This window comes from Balaenoptera ricei, chromosome 15 (genome assembly GCF_028023285.1).
Source record: "Balaenoptera ricei isolate mBalRic1 chromosome 15, mBalRic1.hap2, whole genome shotgun sequence".
In the NCBI taxonomy this organism is placed as follows: domain Eukaryota; kingdom Metazoa; phylum Chordata; class Mammalia; order Artiodactyla; family Balaenopteridae; genus Balaenoptera; species Balaenoptera ricei.
The window spans coordinates 51,713,168-51,728,545 of NC_082653.1; the positions used below are offsets into that span (position 1 = coordinate 51,713,168).

Genomic DNA, 15,378 nt, shown 5'->3' on the forward strand with positions numbered 1-15,378 from the left:
CACTCGAGTTGCAGCCCTTTCAGAAGCTCGAGTTCTGACCCCATGACTCCAGAACCTTAGAACCTGGAAAACAGATTAGAGACTCAAATCCACCCCGACTGACCAGGGGAGTTTGTTTCTATTTCACCTCTGGTTTCCACCACTCGTGATCTCTGAGCTCTTCCAAGTGTGAAGTAAACTTAGCAACAACCTGCCTCGAAGCCAACAAGTAACTGAACATCGTTTTCAACATTTTTTCCAACAAAATCCTCCCAAACCACAATCTTACTTCTTTGTCTCCTGTCCATTAAAGGACAACGTCTCTCTCTGATCTATCTGTCCCCTCTTGAAGTCGAGGATGGTCACTGTGTCCATTTCCACGTCGTAGAAGCAGATTCTGGAATCGGGGCTGTTGTCAGCCTGGGGAAGAGAGAGTTGGAGCTCAGGGTACCTGCCCACTGACAGCCACACGCCTGGAAGAGATGCCCGGGTCATCCATCCGGCCCCTCCCACGAGCGGGCCTCCAGCGTTTGTAATTCGAACGTCAGCTTACGTTCATCCTGCTGAAATGGCTATGGATTTACTACTTTCTAATTTCAGAAAACTGAAGACAAATTCTAGGACTGTGCAGGTCGACTATGGCTGTCTAGCTGTTCTTAATACAGATGTGAGCGTGATGTCATCTTACCTGAGATGGATTAACCATGGGGACAAGGAGGGACCGAGATTCTGATAAACTAATTCTCACGCAGGTGAATAAAAATGAAGTAAACGCCATAGAGAAGCTTCAGAAAAGCTGAGAAAAGGGAACCAGCTTGGTTGTTGGAGGAAAATGCCAAGAACTCACGTAGACAGTTAAACCTTTATTCCCACAGATACCGGGATGGTAAAGGGATGTGCTTAAGAAAAGAGAGGCAAGAAAATGAAAAATTACCAATATCTTAGACAAAAGAAAATACTGTAAGCTTAAGAGCAATGGAAGAAATCACAAATTAAAAATCATCAATAGGTTTGACTAAATAAAAATGCAAGCTTCTAGTCATCACAATTCCCTAAGCAAAATGACAAACAACGAAGCGTCTGGGACATGTTAAGATGGGCCAGGACTCAGTCTCCACCCCAGACTCCACCCCCACCCCGCCCCGGTCTGCAAGGAGAGGGGCTCCATCCCGTCCTCCTCCTCCTGCTTCTCCCAGCCTCTCCTCCCCTGGGGAGTGCCAGTGGGGCAGGGGAGCTATCTTTCACTGCAAGCCCCCTTAACCTAGCTCAACTTTTCTTTCTTTGATTTTTTCTTTCACCAGGGCGAGCATTCCCGACCCTGGTCTGAGCGTTGAGCTCCCTCAAGCTCGCTCTGCTCTTTAGAATCAGGCCTCTGGAGACAATGGTCACTCAGCAGTCCGCGCTTCTCACCAGCGTCCACACCCAGCACCAAGGAAAAGGCCCTTCCCAGGACTGCCCAGCACCACGTCCCGATACCCTGCCTACCTCCTGTGTGGGCATCTCCTGCCTGTGCATGGACACCTGGGCAGCGTCCTGGCCACTGAAGGAATGAGTGACCCGGGACTGCCTGGTGTGCGGTGCCTGCCTGTCTCTCCCCATCAGCTCAGCTGCTTCCCCTCCCTCAGCCTCCCCGGGTCCACCCTGGGCCTCCGGCTGGTAGGACCCCCACCTCCAGCCAGACCTCCCAGCTGAGACTCAGGCTTGTGTCTAACTGCCCACAGGCCGCCCTTCAAATGCCTTAACTCAACAACCAGACAGGACCCCCCTCCGTCCCCCAAAGGCTCCTCACCCAGCTCCTCTCAGCCACTGTCCTTCCCTGCCCTACAGCCAAGTATGGCTGTGATGGGCCCCAAGGGATCTTCCACCTTGTGATAGCCCACGGACCACTCAGCCTGGGCTTCCCCCTCTGCCAGTGACCGGAGACCTTGGCGAAGCCATGCTTCTGCCACGGGGTCGCACTCTGACGCCTTGGCGGGGCTGTGCCCCCATCACTTGCCCACCCGGCGAGCCCACACCTGGGCTCAACCTCCACCTCCCCTGGAAGCCTCCGGAACTCTTGAGAGCTGTTCCACCTACCACTGACCTCCAGTTCTGCACCTCTCCTCTCAGCTCTCACCAGGGTTGTAAAAATTTACTCGAGTCTGCTTATCCGAGGGGAGGGGCCGATTCCCCCATTTAACCGATCAGTTTGTGTTTCCAGTGGCCAGAAAAGTGTGTGGTACATGGAGGGCAACCAGCAATCCACTCTTGAATGAACGAGTGAGAGAATGAGTGAATAAATAAGTGAGCGAATGAGTGAATGAGTGAGTGAATGAGTGAATGAATGAGTGAGCAAATGAATGTGTGAGTGAATGCATGAGGAGAGCATGAACAGACACTGCCGGGTGGGAAGGCACTAGCTCCTCCAGAACAGGCGACCCAGCCACCTGCCTCCTTCACACCCACATCGTGTGTCTCTCTAAGCAAGAGGCTCCAAGGTCCTTCCACAGTCATTACCCCTGGTGCCCAGAGAATTTAGTCGGGTGATGGAAAGAGGCAGAAAAGGGAAGAGGTGAGGGTCTCTGCAAAGCAGAAACCACTGCTGCTGACGAAACAGGGAGTGAAGGAAGGTGGGGAGGTGAAGGGTGGCCCCAGGCGAGAGGAGAGGCCAGACAGAAAGCTCCCCCACCACTCCGCCCGCCCGGGGAGGAGGGGACGTCAAGGGCACGGGGTGTGGGGCGCAGAAGGGCCAGCTGGAGGGGTGGGAGGAGCCGTGCGCACGAGGGGACCCACCTTGCTGAGGAGGATGCTGATCTTGCTGCCGCTGGCGTTGCACCTGAGGGAGGCCATGCCCCCCACGCCGGGGACCAGCCCTGCCAGGCTCTTGCAGCTGCAGTGCACCTTCGCCTCTCTGTGGGGAGGGACGCGGTCTCAGTGGCACTGCCGTGGGATGGCAGGCGCCCCTTCTCCTAGCGGCCTGGAACCTGGGCCCAGAGAACTGAGCTCCGCTTAGGCCCAACTGCTCTCACTTCGGTAATGTGAGACCCGGGAAATGGGCTGAGCTCAGAACATAGGATGATTTTTTATTTTCACATTTTTTTTGTCAAGGTATAATTGACACACACGTTATCTTAGTTTCAGCTGTACAACATAACAATCTGCTATTTGGTGGGTGAGGTTTTAAAGTTCTGTTTCTGTGAACAAACACAAATACGTATTTTGTCCCTGTCTCACACAGGAGCAGCTTATTAAGGATGCTTCATCGGCCCCACAGCACAGCCGGCCGGGGTCTCTGCTGCCCATACTTCATTACAGCTGTGTGCTTTTCCACTGTGTGGACAAACTAAAATTTATTTAACTAATCTCCTGTTTAGTTGTTTCAGTTTGTTGCCATTAGAAACAACACTGGCTTGTAGAGGTATCTCATCATGATTTTTTTTTGCTTTATTCACATTTCCGTACTTTTCTCATAGTGTCCTCTGCCTGTCCTAGGCCCCTGTCCAGGCCCCACTTGACATTTAATTGTCTCGTCTCCCTGGGCCCCTCCGGGCTGGGACAGAGTCTCCAGGCTCATTTGGTGTATTTCCTGCTTCAGTCCCAGTATCGGTCCCAGCATCATTTCTCCGAGGAGATCAGTTCCCTTTACTGCAGGAGGACTTAGAGACCCAGATCCGGGCACGGAATGTGCTCGTTGCTCTTGGGGTGTCATTGCCCCCAGGCCCCCACGGCTGACAGGGCCAGGCTGTGTGTATACTGACTGCTGTGTATCCTCATAGCCATGGTATCTTTATACGCATGCACCTGCATCTACGTGAAGCTGCACTCTGCTTCAGACTCACATCTCCACCTTGGATGCACCAGCACAGGGGTCACTCCAGCCTCCACCCCTGCTGATCTGGAACCTCCCACCCAGGTGAGAAGCTGGCTCCCTCGGGCCCCCATCCCATCCCTCGGCTGCTCACGTCCAGCCTGGATGGCAGTGTGGGTACTGCTCCCCGAGCCCCGTGGGAACTGACTTCGTCTGCAGAGCACATGCCGCGTGCGGCCCCTTAGCCCTTAGTCTCACGGTCCCGCTCGGTCCCAGGGTGACCCAGGCAGCACCTGGTTCCCAGGGAGGCAGTTCCACACACTCACGAATGGTGGGTTGTCCTGCCTCGTCTGCATTCCATCCTGGGATCCCCTGAACTGATTTTTTTAATTTGCAGACATTAAGGCTCACTTTGAGCTGTAAAGTTCTATGGATTTTGACAAATGCCCTGTGTCATGTGTCCATCACATAGTGATGCTGGTCCCTTCCCCTTCATGCAAAGATGAAGAATTTAAATCAAGACATAAGGCATTTCAAAAAAGTAAGTTGCACATTAATGTTGAAATGAGAACATAAGCAGTTTGCTGCCTCCTTTCCATTTTCTACCCACCACACTGCCTCCTGACTAATTTTAAAAATATAACACCTTTATATGGACAAAAACTGTACCTTCGGGATAGATCAAAGCTTTTAAAGTGAGCCAAGTCTGTCCCTACAACCAGGAAATTTCCACAGATGTCAAAGAAGCATGGGTTCCCCTCTGTCTCGGAAAACGGCAGGAGTTGTTTCACAGTCCCCTGAAGAAAAAAGGAGGGAACAGGGAATTCAGGGAGGCTTTATTCACAGGGCCCTGCCCTCTGCTGGAGTCTCACCCCACACGGGGAGGGGAGGATGAGGCCCTGCCCTCGGGGGATCCCTGATGCTTACTTTCAGAGGGGGAGACAGGTAGCAGCCAGGTCAACAAGCAAGTACACACGTAACTCAACCTGAGCAAGTGTAGACAGGTGACGGACAGGATGCTAAAACAAAACTATCAAGGTGGCAAGACATTGAATTCCACCTGCTTGGGTTGGTCCAGGAGGTGCTGCCTGCAAGGTCTTATGTTAAAGCCCCAATGAAACTGACTGTGTGGCTAGTGTCCTCTAAGTGGTCACCTCCGGGGGAGGCCGTGAGCGGAAGGGATGGTGGTCGCGGCACGGATACATCCATCTGTGAAAACTCACTGAGCTGCACACACAACATGCTCGCTTTCCTGTGTGTACATCATACGTCAGTAAATGCCTGAGAAATGGGTCTTGTCTGGGGGGCAAACCTGAACTGAGACTGGGGAGAAGGAGCCACCTATTGGAGAGCTGAGCCCAGCTTTCCAGGACAAGGAGGAGCCAGCAGAGCAGGAAGGGATGTGGTGGCCAAGGGGTGGCCCCCGAGGTGGGCAGTGAGCAGAGGCCAAGTGGGTAATCAGTGCAGGCCAAGGTGGAGAGTCAGATTTTGTTCTACGTGAAGTTGGAAGACTCTGGAGGGTTTTGAGCCACAAGTGATTTCAAATCACTTATGTTTTAAAGTGTCACTCTTACTTTAATAGCATTTTGGAAAGAGTGACCACAGTCAGGCCTGCACAGAGCTTAGGCTTTCGTGTGTCTTGTGCATGGACTGACCCTTGTCCTTGGAGCTGAGAGAGGCTCCTGGCTCAATTCAAGCAGTGCCCAGTGAGTGTCTGTCTGGCATGGCGCTGGGCTGGGAGCAGGGCACCCCAACAGTGAGCGGGAGGCAGGTGGAGGCCTGGTTCCAGTGCAGGGGGAGCGGGGAGCCGGCTGGACGACCGGGGACGGGGTGGGGGGTTCCCAACAGGACTTAGTAGACTCCTAGTGCCAGGCACAGAGACTTGGGGAGCAGGCCAGGAAGCTGCACAACCTGTCCAGGAAACTCAGGGTGAGGGATAAACAGCATGGGGGTGAGTTCCAAGCTGAGGAATCTGATCTTCATGTTGATGCACCCAGCAGGGAGGTTAGTGTATGTTTGTGCAACAAGCAAACAACAGTCACAGGCGACAGCTCACTGGTGAGGACAGAGCGAGGGTCTCAGCCTCCTCTGCTCGACCTCTCCTCTGCCGCTCCTGACACACTGTACGCAGTGCAAACCTGACCTCCTCTCCTTCCACATTGCCTCAATGATATGTCCCAATTCCCATCCCCTGCTTCAGAGCGCGGCCCGGGCTCCTGCCTCCAGAGCAGTGTTTCCAGCTGGCTCTGGTGTAAACATATAGGCTGGGGGGAAGGTTCCTGGAGAAAGACAACCAGGACTGGTTTTCTTGACATAAGAGGACCCATTTTAGCCCAAGCCATTTTGTGATCTAAGCCTGGCCATGGTGCTGGTCCTAGAACAGGCCTCAGTAATTCATGATCTTAGGGAGGGAATGCAGAAACAAGGGAGGAGCAGCTTTGGGGCAGGTCCTGGTTCCTCAAGGGATATACATAATAATACACCTTTGAGTTCTGCAGGAAATAAGGCTCCTACCCACTGACTTCAATCAACAGAGCTTGGACTCTGTTGACCTTTGCCCCAATTCTACCCTGAATTCTCCTCTGCTGAAACTCCTTTGTGAATATGCTTGTACCCTTAGCTTAAAACTTCCCCAATTTTGCTGTTCAGGGGGACACTGTTTTGGGAAATATCCCCCGTGTTCTCCTTACTGGCTGCAAGTAATAATAAATCCTTCCTTCTCCCGATCTTAGCTTGCTTGTGTCTATTGGCTGACACCCACCGAGAGGCGAACCTGGTTTTCAGGTAACACCGGGACATCTCTGAAGGGTGTCCGAGGCACCTCACACTTGCACCCTTCCCCCCCAGCCCTGCTCTGCTTCCGTACTTTCCACCTTAAGGCTCCACAATTAGCACAGACCCGCAAACTAGACAACTAGAATGTCCACAGTTCCTCCCTCCTATGCCAGTTGCTCACCACGCCCCTAACTGCAGACTCTGGCCTGGCTCCCTGCCCACTGCCCCGCTCCAAGCCCCCGGACCTCTCACCAGTGGCCTCTCCTACCCGCCTTCACTGCTCACCAGCTGCCCTAGTCCTTCCCACACAGAAGTGATCTTCTAGGAAGAAAACACAAAACCAAGAAAAAAACAAGCCAAAACGCACCGTGTCACTCGGGCTCCACACCTTCTGCCTTCCAACTTGCACCTGGTCCCCCGAGGCTTTGCCTCCACGGGTGTCTGTCAGACACTAGCCCCCGCTCAGCTTCCCACCTCTCCTCGCAGTGCCCCGCAGGAAGCACAGGAACCAGCGGGGCTCTGCGCTCCCGCCTGGAGGAAGCTTCTGCAAGAACCATGAGGTACATAACGGCTGTCCCATCACCACACAAACCAGCAACAACTGCAGTTTGTGTGTCATGGATGCACGGGCAGGGAGAAAGGTCTGGAGACACACTCCACCTTTCCGACGAGAGGAGAGGTGCTAATGGATTCCTTTCACAGGCTGGCATTACTTTACTAATCACAATGGTCACATATTCCTTAAGCTAAAAATCAACAAAAAAGTCTAAACTCTAGACTGTCTGCAGTCAGACGCTCCTAAGTTCCCTCCATGATTTCCAGCTGATTTTTTCCCCCTTTCCCAGTATGCCTTTCACCACTTCCCAGCAGGCCTATCATTCTTTCCCAGTATGCCTTTCACCCCTTCCCCAGCATGCCTTTTGCCCCTTCCCAGCAGGCCTTTGCTTCTTTCCCAGTATGCATTTCACCCCTTCCTACAGGCCTATCATTCTTTCCCAGTATACCTTTCACCTCTTTCCCAGCATGCCTTTTGCTCCTTCCCATCAGGCCTATCATTCTTTCCCAGTATGCCTTGCCCCCTTCTCCAGCAGGCCTATCCTTCTTTCCCAGCATGCCTTTCGCCCTTTCCCAGCAGGTCTTTCATTCTCTTCCATTATGCCTTATTGCCCCTTTCCCATTATGCCTTTTGCCCCTTTCCCAGTATGCCTTTCGCCCCTTTCCCAGTATGCCTTTTGCCCCTTTCCCAGTATGCCTTTCGCCCCTTTCCCAGTATGCCTCTTGCCCCTTCCCAGCATGCTTTTCGCTCCTTCCCATCAGACCTATCATTCTTTCCCAGCATGCCATTCCCCCATTTTCCAGCAGGCCTATCCTTCTTTCCCAGTATGCCTTTCGCCCCTTCCCTGCAGACCTTTCCTTCTTTCCTTGCATGCCTCTACTCTCCAGCTCCGCAGGTCACCCCTCTGATAACCCAGCTGCTCCCTCATCTTTTGTTAGGAGGGCCCCTCCCTGCCTCGGCTTTATGTCCACAGCTGATGCCCCTACACAACTATCAGCAGTATGCAAGGCCCATCCCTCCTTCCCTCCAGCCTCCCTGCCTCCCTTTTGACCTGAAGCAGGGCAGGTATCTCACCAGGCCCCAGCTCCCTCCACCTGCACTTTGCCCCAGGAGGCGAGTGGGGCTTCGGGCGCTTCCCTGACTTGTCAGGTCTCTATTCCAATGCCACCCCCTGCAATACTTCCCACCCACCTCCACACTTCAGTGTGCTCCTTTACTGTCTGACCCTCCTGCTAGAAAGTAGAACTGCATGGAAGCTCTTTCAGGAATTGCTGAATGCAAGAGTGGAAGTGCAGGCTGTGAGGTACAAGGACACGGACATGGCAGCCCTGGGAAATCAAATGCTGGACCCTAGGAAAGAACTCAGAGCTGGACAAAGCAGTCATACTGAGAGCTAAAACCAATACCATAACAAATGTCCTCAACCATGATGCAGAACACTGTTGCATGTACTGGGCTGAATGGTAGCCCCTGAAAGATACATCCACTTGGATGTATCTTGGAAAAAGGGTCTTTGCAGATATAATTAAGGATCTCAAAAGGAGACAACTCTGGATTAGGGTGGACCCTAAATCCAAGGGTAAGTGTTCTTCTAAGATACAGGGAGAAGGCCATGTAAAGATGGAAGCAAAGACTGGAGTGATCTGTTTACAGGCTGAGGAATGCAAGGAATGCCAGCAACACCAAAAGCTGGAAGGGGCATGGGACAAATTCGCCCTCAGAGCCACAGAAGGAGCCAACCTTGCCCACACCTACATTTAGGACTTCTGGCCTCCCGAACTGCAAGGAAAATAAATTTCTATTGTTTTAAGCCACTAAGTTTGTGGTCATTGGTTATGGCAGGCTCAGGAAACTAATACACCATGTCAGCCCTGGGGGTCCAGCAAGTGTGCGCGGGATGTGGGCAGGGTTTCCTTACTGCACACCACCCGGAGGGAACAGAATGGTGTGTTAAAGGCCTGTCATCCTGGAGGCACACATTGCTCCCATCCTGGCCTCACCCTCAGACACGTGCAGGGAAAGGTCTGCCTAAAGATATGTCCTGAACTGATGACCCCTCAGCCCTCAAGATGCGCATTAAACACAGCAAAATTTCCTCCCATTTCACACCCCCATGCACTCAAGGTCCAGCCATGTAGTCCTTTTCACTGCAAAAGGCCACTGCCTCACTTCCTGACTTCTGAAGTCACAAGAGCTGTCGATGGAGCGGCTATCCGACAATCCATTTTTACAACCAAGCACCTAGTTGGGGCAATCTGATGTGGCTGAGTGTAGTCATTAAGAAAGCTCTGGCTTGATTTAGAGATGGCATTTTAAACTCTGCTCTAATTGTCTTTAACGTCACAGGCCACTCACTCTAGAGCGGCAATTTACCTGCCAGGTTCGAACTTGGACTCGGTTTGGCTCCACTGTATAAACGTTTTCTTCGTGCATGGCTAACACTGGAGACTCACACAGGAAGGTACCTAAAATTAAAGATAAAGGTCAGGACAGCAGCAGCTAGTCTTGTCATAGCTCCTTAGAGTTTAAGAAGCATTCTCACACTAAAACTAGAACTTTTTGTAGGGCAACTATTGATGAGAAAGACTGAAACCTAGCAGAAAAGATCTTCTACAACTAAGGATGTAAAGAAGGAACCATGGTGAGACGGGTAGAAGGGGCGGAGCTGCGGTATAGTCAAGAAGTGTCCTCATGTGTGTTCCCTAATTTTCCTTGGCCCCCACAATAGCCTTGTGAAAGGTGTGTTTTCTTTATCTTGCAGATGAGGAAAGTGAGGCTCTGAGACACAAGGACCTGCCAGGGCCACACCTGCCAGTGACAGCCAGGTGTGGGGACTCAGTGCTGGGCACCCTGCCCTCACCAGTCACTGGTGGTCTCTCCTCTTTTCTCCCATCTAGCAGTGGTGCTTCCAGTAGCACAGCATCTATGACAGCATGATTGTTCAAGCCTCTGCTTATCTTATGTGGAACTCTGGAGACCACAAGCTCTAGTCTCTGGCTCTAGACAGGTTCTTATCTAGTTAGGAAGATGATGACACACACAAAACAAAATATCTCAGCACCTGTTGTGCTATCCTCTTGGGAGGATAAGTTCACCCTTGCCCCTCAAGGGGTCTATGGTAGAAGAGAGGCGAAGACGTGAATTATCAGCACGATACAGGGCAGGGTGGGAAAAGTGTTCTAAGGGAACTTTAGGTGACGAAGTGTTAGAGGAGGAAAAAAAAGTGAGGGAATAATATGAGGGAGAGAGGTGATAACCTGTGGAAAAACATCCCCAGGGAGGTGTGAGGTATTCAAACAAGCACGTGGGGGCATCACCCTGGGAACAGTGCAATGACGAGTCCCCCTGTGAGGTGGGAGGGCCTAGGTCAGGATGGGTGAAGGTAAGAACTGTGCAGAAGGAGATCTTGCCGAGGAGCACGTCCTGATGGTCACTGTGCTTGGTGGGAAGATGTCCCCAAAGAGATCAGGTCCTAATCCCTGAAACCCATGAATATTAGCTTATATGGCCAAAGATGTTAAGGTCTTGAGATGGGGAGATTATCTTGGATTATGCAGATGGGTCCCAAATGAAATCACAAGTGTCTCTATAAGAGGGAGGGAGATTTTTAGACAGGAACAACGTGACAGTGGAGGCAGAGACTGGAATGATGCGACCCCAAGCCAAGGATTGCTGGCAGCCACCAAAAGCTGTAAGAAGCAAGGAGCAGAGTCTTCCCTAGAGCCTCTGGGGCTCTGCCAGCACCTTGATTTTGGCCAGTGAAACTAATTTTGGACATCTGGCCTCAAGAACTGTGAGAGAATAACTCCTAAACAGCCACTCGTTTTGTGGTCCTTGTTACAGCAGCCCTGTAACTCATACAGACATGTGCTAAAGAGCAGAAGATAAAGTGAAACAAAGAGTCGGAGCGATGGATGGGACGGGTGGAACGGCTCTGAAGATCCACCCTGAAATTTTCAGACAGAGGTTGGCCTTGGTCGAGACCCCACGGGCTCACTGCTGTGCGTGCTCTAGGAAGTTCAGAAGTCAGGTGTGTAGCACTCCTTTCCCCAGAAAGCACTGTGGTTCTTCACACTCATGCCGACTTATTTCTGAGCTGTTTCATCGTCCTGGAGCCCAGGAGGGCTGCTGGCCCCAGATCTGGCTGCACTTAACTACCTCAACTGGCTTCTATAGGGAGGCTGGGGAGGCCCTGGCCGCACAGGGCTAGAGTGGCAGCACTTGCTCTGGAAACGCAGGCCCAAGCACGAGAACTGACATGAGGGTCTCCCCATGGCCCTGGGCCTGCCCTTTGCCCACCCCACAGGCACCAGCACCCACCCCCATTAGATGTGAGTCCCCTTCGTGGGGCTGAAAAGACTCCTACCTGCACTTCGTAATGTGGCTCCAGAAGGCTCAAAGATCACCACCTGTTTTCCATTCCAGACGGCAACAGCATCCTACAAAGAACCACGGAAATTAAAAAGCAACCGGCCGTCTGGGCCTCGTTGTCCTGAATGACCCTAACAACTGACCAGGTCTTCTGTCTACATCGATGATCCCGCCCAAGCCCACGGTCACCCTGGCAGTGACCTTGGTGGCGAACACTCCGCTGATGTACATGTCTGTACGCAGGCTGTGCATCACCCCCGTGGACAGGAAGGACACGCTGAGTAGGCTCGGGGAGACCTGCACTGCGGCCACCTGCTGGTGGAAGTGGGACGACATGGCCTGCTCGCGGAGGATGAGCACGGAGCTGATGCTGTTCACTGCCAGGAGGCTCTTCCTGGAGCCCCACTTCATTCCCACGTTGAGAGACAGAACCCAAGGTGCGAACAGAAAGGAGAGGTGCAGTCAGGGCAACGTTATAAGTACGAGGATTCATAAACAATTTCCAAGCACTATTTCTTCTTCTTGTTTAAAAACATGATTTTAAAAATTTGTAAGTATAAAACGTGTAATTTGTAGAAAAACTTTAAAATAACAACACTCAGAGTTTAGATCCAGCGGGTAAACTTGTGTGGTTGTTCTCGCTCATGTCTATCCTGACTGGTTGAGCATCTTCTAGAGTTTACTTTACTGACATGAACTTAGGGGCATCTATGTTTTATAAATGGAAAGCAAATTTACACACTGTAGTGAACTATCCAGACTTCCTCTAGTGATGTCAAGTACCACTTTCATAATTTCATATTAAACTTCCAAATCCATACAAATCCGTTTCTGGATTTCCAACTTCACTGCACTGATATATTTATCCATTCCTGAGTAAGCATGCTGTGTTAATTGCTGTACCTTTCAGATATATTCTGGTATAGGATACAGAAATGGTCTGATTCTTTTAAAATTTTTTTCTTGGCCATTTGCTCTCCCAAATGAGTTTAGAATTATTGTGTTGAATTCCCCCGGGGGGGGGGGGAAACTCCTTATTTTCACTGGATAAACATGTAATTTGTAGATTTATTTGGAAAGAAATAATTACAAGATTGAGGCTTCTCTTTGAGGAACATGGTCTATTGAGTCAATTTTTCTTTTACGTTTTTCAAGAAAGTTAGTGTGGCTCTTACTATTATTTAAAATGGGCATTGCTTTCATTATCACTGAGGTTACACGTTTTCCATGGATTCTACTAACCACCCTTAGGTAAATTATCTGCACTCTCCTTCATCACTTATCCATTTACATTCTTTTCTTTTCAGCCGCACAGTGCAGCATGCAGGCTCTTAGTTCCCCGACCAGGGATCGAACCCGGGCTCCCACAGTGAAAGCACTGACTCCTAACCACTGGACCACCAGGGAATTCCCTCCATTGGCATTCTTAATATTTTTCTTATAAATGTGAGTTTTCTTCATGTCCTTTATTCTAAGATATCACTAAAGGTAAGATGAGCCATCAGTTTAAAACAGCACCTTTCTTCTCCCACAAAAAAACAAAAATACTTTCAATGTACACATCAACTGGGATTGGTATTCAAATGAAGAAAAAAATTATGCATTGAAAATTGGGAAAATTTGGTGTTTTAGAGATTAACCCTTTAAAGTGAATATTTACCCAGCTCAGTTTTCCTTTCATCCCAGCCTTCCTGTTCACATTGCCCAGTGTGACATGTTCTTATGGACTCAACCTTGTCCCTCTGCTTTTGCAACTGCTTTTATTACTTAAAATCTAAGAAAGTTACACTTTCTCTACAGATCTGATTATATTCTGTGTTTTTAGCCAGTTATTCTGACCCAACTTTTAATTTTTTAAATTTTATTTCCAGTTTTTAACAGATGGACCATTTTTAAAGTCTTTATTGAATTTGTTACAATATTGCTTCTGTTTTATGTTTTGGTTTTTTGGCTGCAAGGCATGTGGGATCTCAGCTCCCCAACCAGGGATCGAACCCACACCCCCTCCATTGGAAGGCGAAGTCTTAACCACTGGACCGCAAGGGAAGTCCCTGACCTAACTTTTAAAAATATTTAACTCGTTAATTCATCCAGAAACTATGTTTATTTATGACCTGAGATGAGGATCTAAAAGTAATTCCCAAAATTGCTCTAAGGTATCCCTAAACTGTTTACCATGTAAGTTTTCATTTCCTGATTAGTATAGATTAAGTAAACTTTATCTTAAAAAATTCAGGGACTTCCCTGGCGGTCCGGTGGTTAAGATGTCGCACTTCCACTGTAAGGGGCGTGGGTTCGATCCCTGATCGAGGAACTAAGATCCTGCATGCCACTTGGTGCAGCCAAAAATTAAAACAAAAAAAAACAACAACAAAAAATTCACACAGAGCAGATCTGAGAGGCAAGTTCCAGAAAGGCAGGTGAGGAGCCCCGAGGACATAACAGGCATAACTGGTGAAAATTATGAAAACACAACCATGTACTTCTCTGGGAATTGGGCACAGAGTAAATGAAGAAAGACTTATTGAAGAAAGTCTACTAAGTCTGGTAAGAAGAGCAGAGTCTGTGGCAGGTGAGCTCGGCAGGCAGGTTTGGCCAAGAAACCGGGGCTCCCTCTCCTCCGGCATTTTCCTGGGAGGGGTGGCTGCCAGCATCTCTCACTCCCCCAGCTCCGGCACAGAGGCCAGGTCCAGGTGGGTTGGAGGGAGGCTCTGCATCAGGAGCGGGAGCCAGACCACGTTGGGCCCCCAGGCCCTCGCTCCAGCTTGCTCCTCTCTGGGAGAGGCCATCCGGGACCAGAGGCTCCTGTGCCCAGCTCCCAGCTCCCAAAGCAGGGTGTCACCCCAAAAAGCCAGCTTCTCTCCCCACTACCAGGCTGTGGAGCAGTGACTCAGAAATCTTTTCCTGAGGGGAAAGGCAGTCCACGAGAACAGCAAGCTCCCCAACAGAATGACTTTGTTTGAAACAGAATATGGGCAAGTTCAAGCCTCAGGATGACCAGAAAACAGTGGAGGTTTGGAGCATTAAGAGGAAGCTGGGGCGGGAATTCCCTGGCGGTCCAGCGGTTAGGACTTGGCGCTTCCACTGCTGTGGTGCAGGTTCAATCCCTGGTCGGGGAACTAAGATTCCGCAAGTCGTGCGGCACAGCCAAATAAATAAATAAATAAGATAAGTAGATGATAGAGATAAATGGACGGGTAGACAGATTTAAAAAGATATAGATTACTACAGATCCACAGTCCCTTATCTGTAGTTCTGAAACCCAAAAGGCCTTTAAAAATATTTTACTGTTGTTATTTTTTATCTTAATTTGAATAACTGACAAAAATAGGTTCAGAGCAATTACTGCCTCCACTTCTGCAGAAAATGAGTGCACCCAGTGCCCCGTCGAGGCGTACCTTTATCTGCATGATGTTTCCTTCGAGCTCAGTGGGGATCTGAAGGGTCCACCTGTCTTTGCCCTCCACCCCTTGGCTGCTCTGGGGGCCTGGCACTTTTCTCCACATGGCTACGCGCCCTTTATCGGTACCTGCTGCCAGAAGACCTGTAGGTTAAAAGAAAGTTCACATTGAGTTGAAAAGGAATAAAAACAGCAGCAAGCTCCCTTCTCTGACCACCCTCTCTAAAATACCAGCCCGTCGGCCCTCTGTCCAGGAACTGCCCAGCCTTTTACCTGGCCGTGTCTTCCTTAGCAGGAGTTCACTACTCGCAGTGACACAGTGTGTACATGTGTGGACGGGGGATTGGGGGGGTGATGCTGCTTGCTCTCTGGTTTCTCCCATGAGAGAGGAGCCTGCCTGCCTGTGTTCAGGGCTGCTTTCCCAATGCCAGACAGCACTTAGCACTCAGCGGGCACGAAAGTGCTGCTCTGGTGCATCTCCTATTCTTTCTGTCATATTTGTGTGTGCGT

General features: G+C 50.4%; 1 protein-coding gene across 7 annotated transcripts in view; it reads right to left on the reverse strand.

Annotated features, from left to right (window-relative positions):
• Nucleotides 1-15,378, reverse strand: part of IFT140 (intraflagellar transport 140) — a 70,182-nt gene that overhangs the window by 37,988 nt on the left and 16,816 nt on the right. For all 7 annotated transcript variants that reach the window (XM_059898770.1, XM_059898774.1, XM_059898769.1 and 4 more), the window contains 7 exons: nucleotides 14,867-15,012; nucleotides 11,670-11,873; nucleotides 11,464-11,536; nucleotides 9,471-9,562; nucleotides 4,436-4,563; nucleotides 2,752-2,869; nucleotides 269-399 (listed from right to left, as the gene is read on the reverse strand). In XM_059898770.1, coding sequence (XP_059754753.1) covers nucleotides 269-399; nucleotides 2,752-2,869; nucleotides 4,436-4,563; nucleotides 9,471-9,562; nucleotides 11,464-11,536; nucleotides 11,670-11,873; nucleotides 14,867-15,012 — 892 coding nt within the window. The remainder of the gene's footprint in view (nucleotides 1-268; nucleotides 400-2,751; nucleotides 2,870-4,435; nucleotides 4,564-9,470; nucleotides 9,563-11,463; nucleotides 11,537-11,669; nucleotides 11,874-14,866; nucleotides 15,013-15,378) is intronic.